A 15,265-nucleotide genomic window follows, 5' to 3' on the forward strand; every position below is an offset into this window, starting at 1 on the left:
TTTTGATACACTTCTTTTTTGTACCATCTGCGGTTTTGAATGTCCTCTTTTTTGTGTCCTGTTTGTAATAGGTAAGGTGTCAACCACATGGAATAATGGCCAGCAAGATTCATTTTAACCAGTTTAAACAGGTGTTAAAAAAATACATAAAAAAGAGCAGGGTTGTGGACCAGATTCAAAGTCAGCGTGGTGTTTAAACTGTTCTGTAGTTTGCTGGAAGTCTCAGCAAACTGAGCAGCTACTATCAGCCCTTTATCAAAGTACCAAGTCTGTTGACATGCCCGTTGTCATTGATATGGTTTGTGCTGCTTTGCAATGTGTTCCACGGTACAGTGATCAGTCCGGTGAGAGACTCCTGATAATATTAACACAAGGAGGATATTTTTTTACAAAATATAAAATACATACAAAGCTTATATTATATATTATAAGATATATATATATATATTATATATATATATATAATATATATATATTATATATATATATATATATGATGTAAAAGACCATTTCTAAACCACCTATAAATCAATATATATATATATATATATATATATATATATATATATATATATATATATATATATATATATATATAAACATTTCTGTAAGTATTTAACTGTAATGCAATGACAATAATTATTCTTTGTCACATTACAGAAGTTTGTGCTAATATAGAAATTACCATATGCACATATAATGTCCCCATAAATCATATTTACATAGTCGTAGTTTAGTTTGTTATAATACTCAAGTCCTGCAATCATATTGTTCTGTTTAAATTCTGTTCAGGCAGACCTATAGTATAAGGTAACCTACAGTATTTTAACATACTCAAATTAATAATGTTTATTATTCACAGTGTGTGCATTCTTCAGGGCACTGTCTATGCTGAAATGTATCATCTAAACAAATCTGAGGTATTTTCAATGTTGTTCTGGCATTTTATTCACAAGCATCTAAGCAGTAGAGAATCAACCTTGGTAAGCATACATTTCTGAAATTCAAAGTTTTTTTTTTTCTTCTTATATTTATGTCAAGTACATTTTACACAAATTCAGTAGACGATCTATGCACTTTTAACACTTTTAACACTCTGTAGTGCTACATTTAGAAATACTAAAAGAAAAGTAATAAATTTAATGGCAAAAATTTCATCTTTCTCAATGTCTACAAATGTTGTGTATCAATTGGCAGCAGTTGGCCACTGATGTACTACTAAACAAATTATACATTATTAGGTTCTTAAAGTTAGATGGTTGTACATTAATTAACAATACTGTTTAATGAACTTGGGACTAAGGCTGGGGCAATGCCTAATTTTTCATTATTGATATATTGTTCTCCAAAAAAGCAGATGCATCGATTCATCGACGTTATGAAAGGATAAAATAATAACAATGCAGTAATAAATGTGGAGCCATAGATTACTGTGTAACATTGCAAGTAATGCTTTAAAAACGATTATGCACGTTACATTGATTACATCAGTTTATGCATATACAGTAGTAATTAAATATATTAAAAACAGTTACAAGCAATCAAAAGAGATAAAAAAAATTATTTAAAAAAAAGTTATCGCTAACCACAGCAGTTTAGTAACAAGAGTGTTGTCCATGGCTTATATTTGAATTGTGTTAATAAACATGATCGTGTCCACATTTTTTTTAATTTAAGCGATGACTGGCACTTGCTTACAGTCTGGTCAGCACTGCTGAATAACCTGCTCACTAGGACTGAAATTGCCAGGATGCTTCATTTCTGACCTTTTGGAACGATCTTGTTTGCTTTTCTTCATTTTTACTCCGGGGTAGTTCAAACGAATAAATGCAGATTTTGTTTTAAGTTTTGTAGGGTGTCATCTCCAGAGGTCGCGTTTACGCAGAATTCTGGGTTATATACCCAGGACATTTTAATAAAACGCAAAACAATAACAGCCGTGCGTTTCTAAAACACAGATGTAAAATACCACATTTCCTCTTTTCACCCCTAGCCAATAATTTTGTTTATATTACAAAGTCGTTTTATGCAGTACAACGTTTAAGAATGGTTCCACTTCTCCCTGCATCCTCTTTAAAAAAAAAAAGCCGCTGAGGTCTAGGTATCCCAAATAGTACTGCGCACGTCCCAGGTATTAGAGCGACTCACTGTTAGAGTTTCCATGCAAGTCGACACATTTACACAAGAAAAATGTCTTGTGTAAAATGCTTTTTTGTGTTTCCATTTGCTCAGTTTATTTTACTCGAGTAAACCAGGCTTTTCACCCGACGTCATGCAAATGAATGGGAAAAGTGGGGGTTGATATGTAAATTAGCAATGCGTAAAGTATGCATGCTTTTTTGAAGATTACTAGTGACATTTTAATTTTAGTAAATATTTGTAATTCTAGCACAACGCTCTTAACTTGCTCTGTTACTTTGAAGAATCCTGCACAGATGCAATCCCAACAGTAAACACTCACAGGGGGCGGTGCAGGGGGGAGAAGACGAGCTCAATTGCATGCAGATTCAGAGAGTCAGACCTGAGAGGAGCAGAGAAGCTCTGCGCTTAATGCAAAAAAATTATTGCGATTCCAAATTTAGTAAAAAATAAAAGCTTGTGTTTTATCCAGGCTGGAACTGTGATCACATTTGCTACTCACACCATTACTCACCCATGAAGAGGGGAGGCACAGCACTCACATTCACTAACATGGTGTTAAAAGGCTGCAGCCAAGCACCAGTAATAAAATATGCATTGTGAAACACTTAGATCGTACAGCTTCCCAAAGAAACAGACCTCTGATTAAAACCAGGATTGCTCTTATTGCTAATAATCTGGTTTCTGCAATGCAAATCATGCGTGGAGCTCTGTCTCCGTTACCTGCTGCTGTCACAGTATGCATTCTCCTGGCTGTGGCTACAGGCTCAGGGAGCTTCGTCTTGCTTAGTGGTTGAACCCAGTTTCTGCTGTCCAAATTGCAACTTACTAATTCTCTAAGAAGCAGGATTTAGGACAGCAGTTGTGAAATAAGGACAGATCGTCCCACTTAATTCTATCTTTAACCATCTGGGTTGTACAGTGATTGCATCATGCACAGTACCAGGGGCAAAACACACCCTGAGTAAGAATATTTATTCACACAACCATACATGCGTTGAGAGAGATACCATGAAACAATAACAAATAAAAATAAACAGTGCACACTCACACAGAGGGTCATCATAACTGAAAGGCTTACATTTGTATAAAATCTAAAATGTTTTATCGTAATGCTATACAAAGGCCTGTAGGTCTATGATAAAAGTTTGGAGAAGATTTAGTACATTTATTTATACAAATATACAGTCAATACTGTAATAATTTTAAAATAAACTGACTGTAAACATACAGATTTCAATGTTCTGTGCTATATTGTGCTACAGTACTTTATATTCTGAACATTTCAATACTGTACAGCAACTTAGTTACATGGAAACCTTTTGTTCTTGTGCTTTTATTTCTCAAAGTCATATCAGTCATATTAACCAGTCAGTCACAATAATCAGACTGATAGTATTGTTCCCATTGACTCCTGTTATATCGTCTGGGAAATTTTAATATGGTGATAAATAGAGGAGGGTGACATTAACTGGAGCAATACTGAACAGGTTTCACTGTATCCCTAACAGCTATTACTCGTTAATTTGCCTTTGTTCTGAGTTTTTAAAGACATGACGTCAAATAGTAGCCATTTATCCATGATATAAAGTTAGCAAAGTAACACCTCTATGAATATTCTATCAATTTCTTCCATTTCATTTAACGGAAATTAGAGGCTACAGCTACATGTCTCTACCATTTTTTTGGTGGTTGTTTCTGTATAAGCAAATAATAGATAAGCAGTTTTGCAATGTTTTCAAATGGCTGAAATAACCTTGTTACAAATCAAGTTGATATTGGCACACCTGACTAACACAGATTGACTTGGCAACGAGTAAGCATGCTGGATCAGGGCTTGTCCTATTTGTCACAAGACTTCATTTTCCATAAGGGCACGTCATGTGCTGAATGTTAATAACCTCATTTAGCATGTCCTTGGAACAACCAGCATACAACAGGAAACCTTCAGCGTGCAGGCAGATTAAGGAGCGGTTTGTAGACTGCATATTATATTTAAATCAGAAATAGCTGAACAAAACATTACCAGACAAAGTAAAAAAGCTGTACATGGCATAATTATTGAGGAGATAAACTTTTTTATTTTTATTTGAGAGGAATACAATTAATGATACAGTACAGAGAATTACATGAAGTAAGTTGTTTGCAGTCATTCTGAGTGGTTCACATTGTTTATTTGGCAGATGCCTTTATCCAAGGCTAGAGTGTGTGAACTATACATCAGCTGCAGAGTCACCTAGTTACAAGCTCTTTTCTTTAACCACTGGACCACACAGCATATTGAAATTACTCAAACATTACTCAACAGCTCGAGCCATCAGTGATCTGCCACTTTGGATCAAGTTCTTTGTTTTGCTGACAGCACATAGTCAACACTCACACTGGTCACCTGATTGGTCACCTGACATGTTCTGTGCTGTGCCCTTTTGCCTTCTTGTCTAAAACACAATACGATTTTGAATTGTATCGGTGGAAACGTGAATATTAACATTCTTACAGTAATACAGTAATTATCTGAACATATCAGTTTCAGATGCACTTCCAATAAAATAAAAAATCAAATTCTAGGAAAAAAACGTTATATGTGACCAAATTTAATTTCTTCGCTAAGCATACTGCATATCATTTCAAATCAAGTATGTTTACAAAACGATAAGAATCACAAAATACAAAATATAGATTTCTTTCTTTTTTCTTTTTTTATGTAAACAAGGATATTTAAATCGAGACATTTCAAAAAGGCATCTCCTCTGAGTTTTATATTTACATAAACTTAAATACACACGCATTATCAATATTTTTTAGACTGGCGGATTACTAATGGGGCACAATGTTCACAAACTTATAATTGGCCTTTCACTGTGGAGGTAATGTACATGCAAAACCAATTGGTGATGCAAACTGTGGACAAATTCAAACTGCAGGGTAAATATATTTGAGCTTTGGTGGCTGGTTTATATTTCCTTCACCTTTTTTATCATTATAAGTATCACCTCCCTTACGTCTTCACATTCCTTAGATATACAGAACCTGCCAAAATATGTCAGTTATAGCACTTATTTGGCATGGCACAGAGATGCAAGTCTGGAAGACTTTTGAATTGTTCTGGATGAATGCATGACCATTCTTCAATCATTGCTGCCATTGCTATCCAAAAAGATATTGCTGCTCTAGAAAGAGTGCAAAGAAGAGCGACCAGAATTATTCCAGGTTTAAAAGGCATGTCATATGCAGACAGGCTAAAAGAATTGAATCTGTTCAGTCTTGAACAAAGAAGACTACGTGGCGACCTAATTCAAGCATTCAAAATTCTAAAAGGTATTGACAGTGTGGACGCAAGGGACTTTTTCAGCCTGAAAAAAGAAACAAGGACCAGGGGTCACAAATGGAGTTTAGAAAAAGGGGCATTCAGAACAGAAAATAGGAGACACTTTTTTACACAGAGAATTGTGAGGGTCTGGAATCAACTCCCCAGTAATGTTGTTGAAGCTGACACCCTGGGATCCTTCAAGAAGCTGCTTGATGAGATTTTGGGATCAATAAGCTACTAACAACCAAACGAGCAAGATGGGCCGAATGGCCTCCTCTCGTTTGTAAACTTTCTTATGTTCTTATGTTCTTAACAGTAATTTCAGGGGAGCTGAATTTGACAATCTGCAATCTCCACAATTACCCAATAGGGTCATTACTTTGTGTTCCTCTTTGAGAAATCAGGAAGCAACTGCCAACTGAGGTCAGATTTGCTGTCTGTACATAGAAACTGATATTGCAATAGGGAAATACAGCTTTCATATGTTATAGAATACATGTCAGTTTCTGTGATATTTGCACAAGAAAACAATCAGTTCAAAGTCTGTGCTACATATCACAGGTGTTTCTAATATTGTGTCCCACTCCTGAAGCTTTATATATCTCAATTACAAAATAGAGGTATGAATAAACTGGCCCTTTTTCCCCTTGACTTACTGATGTGGTGACAGATTCAAGTGGCCCTTTGCAATTATAATTCACATCCTAGGGCACATCTGACACGTCTTGATTCTGGCTTTGCTTGACATGAAGTGTACTTGTGAGTGCAGGTGCTTTCTTCTGTTACGTGAATAGAAATCCGATGGCATACAACTGCAAAGTGGCTCAAATCAAAGATGTATCTGTTTATTTAAAAACCAAGGGTATACAAACCATTCCAAGCATCTGATAAAGCACATACTGCCTACAGTGTTATCAAATGATAATCCTTCGTAGCCTGTGGAATTACTTCCAAACTATTAAATACTGGAGAAAGATCAACAAATATTAGAGCTTTTATCATGTATTAAGTGATAAAATATAATTTCCTGGCAACTTTGTTCCTTGTGCAAAGCTGGATGGACCAGCTTTGCTGTCATGCTGGTACACTTTCATTAATGACTGCAAGCCACTGTCCAATAAGAAAGTTTAATAAAATAAAAGTTGTGCAGTATTGTCTCCAATTCAGGTCCTATTAAGCAGTTAAACAATTTTTGGTCCTTTATATTAACAAAATAATGCATTATAGCAAATGGTAGGTACCAATAACTAAATATGTTATTAAAAAGAACAGGTCATCTTTTAAACTTTTATTTCTATGTCCATATTTTTTAGGAAAACTGGAGAACTTAATTGTTTTGTTGAAGCTTTTCAAAGGTTTCTTGTTACCGGAGCCAGAATTTTGTCTTGCATAAGTCTTAAAGAAAAATTGCAGACATATATATATATATATATATATATATATATATATATATATATATATATATATATATATATATATATATATATATATATATATATATACACAGTACTGTGCAAAAGTTTTAGGCAGGTGTGAAAAAATGCTGTAAAGTAAGAATACTTTCAAAAATGGACATGTTAATAGTTTATATTTATCAATTAACAAAATGCAAAGTGAGTAAACAGAAGAAAAATCTACATCAAATCAATATTTGGTGTGACCGCCCACCCTTTGCCTTCAAAACAGCATCAATTCTTCTAGGTACACTTGCACAGTTTTTGATTACAGTGAGCACAGGTTTGCACCCTGATTACTGTACTACAGCTGAGCCTGCTGTCCAGGCACCAGGAGAGCTCAAGTGGACACAAGCAAGGCTGGCCCTGCAGAGGCCAGTAGCTGCCAACATCTGCTGTGAGCTCCTCAGTGTAAAGAGGCAATTTACTTGGTCACGTGATTAGAGGAGATGCCCACTGACCTTCAGTTCTCCTCAGATATTGTGAATAATTGCTGTGGTGGGGCAGTGCAGGTACATTCTAAATTGGGGAGAAAATAAAGGGTAAAATAATTGGCCTTTCGAAAGTATTTTAAAAAGTGTCAACGAAATGAGAAGCACTAAAATAAAGTATTAGAGTATATGAAACTTTTCATAATAATAATAATAATAATAATAATAATAATAATAATAATAATAAAACACTGCTCAGAATACTGTGTCTCACTAATCATACATGTACCAAACACATGGAAATTCCCCACATTTTTGTTATTCTGCTCCAATCTATCACAGCAAAATTGAAATGGATCTGTACAGCAAAGAAGCATTCTACTTAATCTGGATGCCTTGTCATCCGAGGCAAAGACCAACGTTATTTACAGCCTTGGCCTTGAGGTTAATCATATCAGTAGTAATGAAGAAAACTAGAGAAAAAGATTAAAGGATCTAACACAGTGAAAGTTGAGATAAAAAGAAATTAAAATGTTCCCACAGCTGAGTTTTCGTTTTTATTCAGTTGGTGCTCAAGACGATTTTTCATTGATCTTAACAGCTTTGGGGCGCCCTGACAAGCAGCTCAAAGGCATAATTTAGTCTTGGAGCCAAGTGACAAAGAAATGGAAGTTTAAACTATGCCTCCATATGTTACATCTAAAAAAGAACTTTAAAATCAACTTCTGTCAAGGAGGTCAATGTCAAAGGAAAAGTAGTCTTAATGATTCATTCAGATAGTGTTAGTTCCTTTTCTTAAAAGGCTAAAGAAAAACATTAGAATAGCATTTAATATAATTGAGATCATCATTTAAATAATGTAATGTTAAATCAATTGACATTTGAATTAAATGAGATTTACATTGTTTTTTAGGGATTATGATATACTTGTGTTTCTGAATTTATCAACGGCTGACAATGCAAACCCCTGGCAATGGGAATTGCATTCATCCATCCTTTTGTTCTCTTGGCTTGAGATATAAAACTTGTACGTACATAGCTTGTGGTAATAAAGGGGCTAATGAAGGCTATATCTCAGGAGACGGTTGTTATTCAACATAGATACAGGTCATGTAGCTCAAATGTGATCACAAACAAATTTCAATGAAATGCATGAGGTTCTCAAAATCTAATTTATGATGATAACCTGTTTATAATGAAACTTGGGAGACACCAAGATTTTTCGCACTAGTACCAGAGGTTGAAGAGGGCACTGTAGACAACACACCCTTATGTGTGTTACTGCTTTAATTACTTTTGTGTCCACTATTTATCTTGATTGGGACTTCAATGACATCAGAATGGAGCGATTTTACAGGGACACACAACACTTCTTCAGTTCTAAATGTTTTTTCCACAGCTTTAGCACAACATGGTTTTGTACAGATTGTGTTATCCACACTTCCAAATAAAAACTACTGTAAAATGTATTCATAGAGCAAGAGCTGGAAGTAATAGACACATATCCAGTGATTATCATTATATATTTCAAATATTGAATTTTAAATAAATGAGTAGTGTTTTGACAGATCCTGCACTGCCATGTAGACTACCACAGAAGCACATCAGTGCATTGTAGAGCAATCTTACCCTGGAAATAAATTCAAATGTGTGGTGATGGGGGGGTGCCTGGTCTTACCTAACCAGCTTTTAAATACAGTACTCATTTCTGCCAGCACAGTGATGCTTATCGTTGTTTCAAGAAACCTCCAAATACTGATCCTACTGCCCAAAAGCACGTTCCAATTGAATAGTGGTATTTCTTAAGCAGGGAAATTACACTGATTAAATTGCATCCTGGCTGTGTACATAATAGAACTGCACAATCCTTTTTTTGAAATGGACAATCTTTCGGCGACTTTCAGACTACTTTAATAAATATGGTTTGCTGAGAAATGTATAAAACCGAATCAATATGGGTCAGAATAACAGACAAAAATTCCAAAGGCATAATAATAGGAGCATGCTATAGACCGCCAGATTCAGACGGTGAGCACAATAATCTGTTATACAATGACATTAGAAATGTGTGTAGCAAAGGAGAAGCCATACTAATGGGGGATTTCAACTTCCCCCAAATAAAATGGGAAAACCCGGTGGGTAGCGCGAAGGATGAAATAGAAATGGTGGAAATGACAAATGACTGCTTCCTAACACAATTTGTGAAGGCACCCACTAGAGGGGAGGCATGCCTTGATTTAGTCTTTTCAAATAACGAAGATAGAATAACTAAAACAGAGGTCAGAGAACCACTGGCAAACTCAGACCACAACATGGTCTCATTTGAAGTGTTTTTTAAATCCTCAAAAGTAAAGACTAAAGCTAAGGTTTACAATTTTAGAAAAGCAAACTATGAAGGCATGAAACAGAGACTAACAGAAGTAGATTGGAGTAAAATAGAGAAAACACCCACAGAAGAAGGATGGTTGTTCTTCAAAAACGTAGTACTAGAGGCGCAAAACAATTATATCCCTAAAGTAGACAAATCTAAATGTAAAACTAAATTGCCAAAATGGTTTAATAGATCAATTAAAAAAAATATTCAGCGAAAAAAGGCACTTTACAGAGCATTAAAAAAGGACCAAAAAGAAAGTACACAGAAAGAGTACACAGAACTGCAAATGCAAGTCAAAAAGGAAGTTAGAAAGGCCAAGAGAGAAATAGAAATGAACATTGCTAAGGGAGCTAAAACCAATTCCAAAATGTTTTTCCAATATTACAACAGCAAGAGAACATTCAAAGAGGAGATTAAATGTTTAAGAGATACAAATGGCAAAATCGTAGAGGAAGAAAAAAAAATAGCAAATATGTTAAATGATTACTTTTCACAAGTTTTTACAAAGGAAGATACTGACAACATGCCCCACATGTCATCCAGTTCCTATCCAGTTTTAAATAACTTTAGCATAACTGAGGCAGAAGTGTTAAAGGGACTAGGAGCTCTTAAAATAAACAAATCCCCTGGGCCGGATGAGATCCTCCCAGTAGTACTCAAAGAAATGAAAGAAGTAATTTACAAACCGCTAACCAAGATCATGCAGCAGTCTCTTGACACAGGGGTGGTACCGACAGACTGGAAAATTGCAAACGTAATACCGATCCACAAAAAGGGAAACAAAACTGAACCAGGTAACTACAGACCAGTAAGCCTGACTTCTATTATATGCAAACTTATGGAAACTATAATAAGATCCAAAATGGAAAATTACCTATATGGTAACAGGGTACTGGGAGACAGTCAACATGGTTTTAGGAAAGGGAGATCGTGCCTAACTAACTTGCTTGATTTTTTTGAGGATGCAACATCGATAATGGATAATTGCAAAGCATATGACATGGTTTATTTAGATTTCCAGAAAGCTTTTGACAAAGTCCCGCACAAAAGATTAATTCTCAAACTGAACGCAGTTGGGATTCAAGGAAACACATGTACATGGATTAGGGAGTGGTTAACATGTAGAAAACAGAAAGTACTGATTAGAGGAAAAACCTCAGAATGGAGTGTGGTAACCAGCGGTGTACCACAGGGATCAGTATTAGGTCCTCTGCTATTCCTAATCTACATTAATGATTTAGATTCTGGTATAGTAAGCAAACTTGTTAAATTTGCAGACGACACAAAAGTAGGAGGAGTGGCAAACACTGTTGCAGCAGCAAAGGTCATTCAAAATGATCTAGACAAGATTCAGAACTGGGCAGATACATGGCAAATGACATTTAATAGAGAAAAGTGTAAGGTACTGCACGCAGGAAATAAAAATGTACATTATAAATATCATATGGGAGATATTGAAATTGGAGAAGGAATCTATGAAAAAGACCTAGGAGTTTTTGTTGACTCAGAAATGTCTTCATCTAGGCAATGTGGGGAAGCTATAAAAAAGGCTAACAAGATACTCGGATACATTGTGAAAAGTGTTGAATTTAAATCAAGGGAAGTAATGTTAAAACTGTACAATGCACTTGTAAGACCTCATCTTGAATATTGTGTGCAGTTCTGGTCACCTCGCTATAAAAAAGATATTGCTGCTCTAGAAAGAGTGCAAAGAAGAGAGACCAGAATTATTCCGGGCTTAAAAGGCATGTCATATGCAGACAGGCTAAAAGAATTGAATCTGTTCAGTCTTGAACAAAGAAGACTACGTGGCGACCTAATTCAAGCATTCAAAATTCTAAAAGGTATTGACAGTGTCGACGCAAGGGACTTTTTCAGCCTGAAAAAAGAAACAAGGACCAGGGGTCACAAATGGAGTTTAGAAAAAGGGGCATTCAGAACAGAAAATAGGAGACACTTTTTTACACAGAGAATTGTGAGGGTCTGGAATCAACTCCCCAGTAATGTTGTTGAAGCTGACACCCTGGGATCCTTCAAGAAGCTGCTTGATGAGATTTTGGGATCAATAAGCTACTAACAACCAAACGAGCAAGATGGGCCGAATGGCCTCCTCTCGTTTGTAAACTTTCTTATGTTCTTATGTTCTTATGTATGTACATTTTGTTTGTATTAAGGCCAGTGTGGTATATTGGAGAAATGTAGTGTAAACCCAGAATGGATTCCTCCAAACATAGATATGTGGTAAGAAATAGCAGTAATGTCACCTAATTCTCTGGTCCTGTCCACAAGTTTCATTATCTGTACTGAGAATAGGTAATGGAAGATGGGAAAGCCTTCTGGTTTTTAACTGCTTTCTATATATTCAAATCTGTTGTTGGATTTAAATTAATTTAAGGTAGGTTCCAAAATGAGAGCTGGTAACAAAATGCAAAAAAGATATTCAACACAAGTTGAACAAATCCTGCTTTTCCTCATACCACATCATTTTTCTTTTTTTAATTTGCTTACAGGTCCCATAAGCAGCATCCTAGTAAACAAATATGGCAGTCGACCCATAATGATGATAGGGGGATTCCTGTGTTCCATTGGAATGATCTCAGCGTCCTTCTGCAACAGTGTTGCTCAGCTTTACTTTTGTGTCGGAGTCATAGGAGGTAGGTAATAGAACAGTATTTGTCTTGTGCCAATCTGACCTTAATGTTATTTATACTGTACAACTGTTCTATTGCAGTGCTGTATTTAGTGGTGTCTGTCTAGCTATAGGTTATTTGTACAGGTGTCTTTTAAGTTTTTAATTTTTTGTTTATTTTAAAGCCAGATAGTTATGCTGTACTTTTCAGCGTGTCCTTCCATCAATTCTACACCTGTTTTATAGGCCATTTTATTTAATTTGAAAGACTTCTAACTCTCTTTTCAGGTTTTGGTTTAGCCTTCAATCTGCAGCCATCCCTCACTATGATTGGAAAGTATTTCTTTAAGAAGCGTCCGATTGCCAATGGCCTGGCTATGGCTGGAAGCCCGGTGTTCCTGAGCACTCTGGCCCCCCTCAACCAGTACCTGTTCAACCGCTTTGGCTGGAGAGGAAGTTTCCTCATTCTGGGTGGGATTCTATTGAACTGCTGTGTGGCTGGGTCCTTGATGAGGCCCTTAAGACCAAAATCAGTCCCTCAAACCAAAAAAGATGTGGAGTCTGAAGCTGGAGACCCTCTCCTGCATAAAAAGCCAGATTCAAAGAAATTAACGGCATGGGAAACCTTTAATACATACTTGGACCTGTCTCTTTTCAAACACAGGGGATTTCTCATTTATTTGTCAGGAAATGTCATCATGTTTTTAGGCTTCTTTGCTCCCATTGTGTTCCTGGCCCCCTATGCCAAACACAAGGGCATCGACGAATACTCGGCAGCCTTTCTGCTTTCCATCCTTGCTTTTGTAGACATGTTTGCCAGGCCTTCCATGGGGCTGTTGGCAAACTCTAAATGGATAAGGCCAAAGATCCAATACTTTTTCAGCTTTGCAGTCTTGTACAATGGTATCTGCCATGTGATATGCCCATTGGCAGAGACTTATACAGGCCTGGTAGTCTATGCAGTCTTCTTTGGCTTTGCATTTGGAATGGTCAGCTCTGTCCTCTTTGAAACGCTGATGGACATTGTTGGTGCTCAGAGGTTCTCCAGCGCTGTAGGTCTGGTTACAATCATAGAGTGCTGCCCAGTGCTCATTGGACCACCATTAGGAGGTATGAAAAGACTTTTAATTGTACTTCTACCTCATTATTTGTTGCATTTTCCCCAGTGGGTTAGTAATTTATCAATTGTTAATTTAATTAATTCATCCATTGTGTATTATTAATTTATACATTTTAAAGCAGTATATGTCCAAAATGCTAGACAGTAAAAGATATGCATTGTTAACTATTAAGATCTGTTACATACTGTAACTATGTATGATCTTGACAATTACATTATAGAGAATAATTAGATGAAACTGGCATTAGTGTTATATGGTAATATTTCTAATGTACTTTATCAATCAATTTTTGTATTGAATGCAATGTTTTGTTAAAGTCTTACTGCTTGTCGAAGTTTTATCATATTTCTCACTATGCCATCTAGTGGTCAGTTATATTGATGCTGATTGTATTATGCATACAACCATGCTTATGTACAATATTATTTAGTTGCTTTTTTTCTCTCTGTGCAATTTGCCATCACCTGTGCACCATTTTAAGTATATTTACGTTGCATTTTTCCTTTTAGATAAAATTGGGAAAAACTTTGGAAATATCTTTAAAACGAAACCTTGTATTCCTCGATTTTTACAAAAAGGACTGTGCTTGATTTCTGCTGTTATTCTGACATATGTTCTGTTTTACCTTTTCTTTATAGGTTGGATGGTGGACGTGACTAAAGACTACAAGTACATGTATTTTTGCTGTGGAGTCATTGTTATAATTGCAAGTATTTGGTTATTTATTGGGAATGCCATCAACTACAGACTGCTTGACAAGGAGCGCAAACAAGAGGAAGAGAAGAAAAGAGCTGCAATCAACAGCTCTAGTCAGAAAGAGGCGGAAGAAGCTTTAGACAGCACCCCTGAAAATCTGGCAGTCACTGCTGAACAGACATCAGAGGATTCAACTGAAAGAGAAACACATATTTAAAATGTGCCCTTTTTAAAATTACAGCCATAAATTTGAAAACACAACTTCTACTAATATGTTCAGGTTTGAGCAGTATTGAGGCATACTGGTTTCACATTATTAAATGTTGCTGCCAAAGTAACAGCTTGGCCTGTTACTTGTTTAATGTTAAATAAAACTGTACATACTATTTCAACCAATGAACAAGTCAAATGAATTTATATGAAGCCATATAATAAACAGCTACTGTATGATGTGTATAATATTGGCCATACCCTTAGATCTGTATGGTTGCTGCCCTGTCCCTGGCACTGTATTGGTATTTCTAAAATATGTAGAAATGGGGTTATTCTTTCAGAAAGGGGAATTATTCATGTTAAGTTACTAGGACTGTAACTGCGACCCTTTCTGCGACCCATAGCTTGGAGGTCGCCGGTTCGAGTCCAGGCTATTCCACTGCCGGCCACGGACGGCAAAACTGACTAAAACTGAATCAATCAGTACGTTTACATGATAAAGCGTTTTCCGAAAACTGATGTTTTCCGAAAACTGATTTTCTTAAAACGTCACTTACATGATTAACGATAGAAAATCAAATTAAAATTCAACTGTATGCATGGATTGAAGTTTTCGGAAAATGCAGGATATTTTCACACGGAGACCAATCCAATAACTCAAGTACTTTATCGAAGTGTCAGGTCTTAAATTCAAAGATTACTATCCTATACATCTATTCAGATTCCCCAGAATGTGCAATCAGCCTTTCCAACAGCTCATCCTGTTCTATATTACCAGTTTCTTTTGCAGACATTATTTTAAAATATCACGTGATTTTAAAACTGAAAAACATTTACTGCTTCAGTATGGGCTATTAACAAATACATACGGACTTTAACAAATATATTACTTTATCCC

The 15,265-nt window shown here is 35.9% G+C and overlaps 1 protein-coding gene across 2 annotated transcripts in view; it reads left to right on the forward strand.

Moving 5' to 3' along the window:
- LOC121319993 (monocarboxylate transporter 2-like) overlaps positions 1-14,915 on the forward strand; it is a 38,294-nt gene extending 23,379 nt beyond the window's left edge. For both annotated transcript variants that reach the window (XM_041258039.1, XM_041258038.1), the window contains 3 exons: positions 12,219-12,362; positions 12,626-13,447; positions 14,097-14,915. In XM_041258039.1, the coding sequence (XP_041113973.1) occupies positions 12,219-12,362; positions 12,626-13,447; positions 14,097-14,371 (1,241 nt within the window). In that variant the 3' untranslated portion in view covers positions 14,372-14,915. The remainder of the gene's footprint in view (positions 1-12,218; positions 12,363-12,625; positions 13,448-14,096) is intronic.
- Positions 14,916-15,265: the final 350 nt, after the last annotated feature.

This window comes from Polyodon spathula, chromosome 8, assembly GCF_017654505.1.
Source record: "Polyodon spathula isolate WHYD16114869_AA chromosome 8, ASM1765450v1, whole genome shotgun sequence".
Lineage (NCBI taxonomy): Eukaryota > Metazoa > Chordata > Actinopteri > Acipenseriformes > Polyodontidae > Polyodon > Polyodon spathula.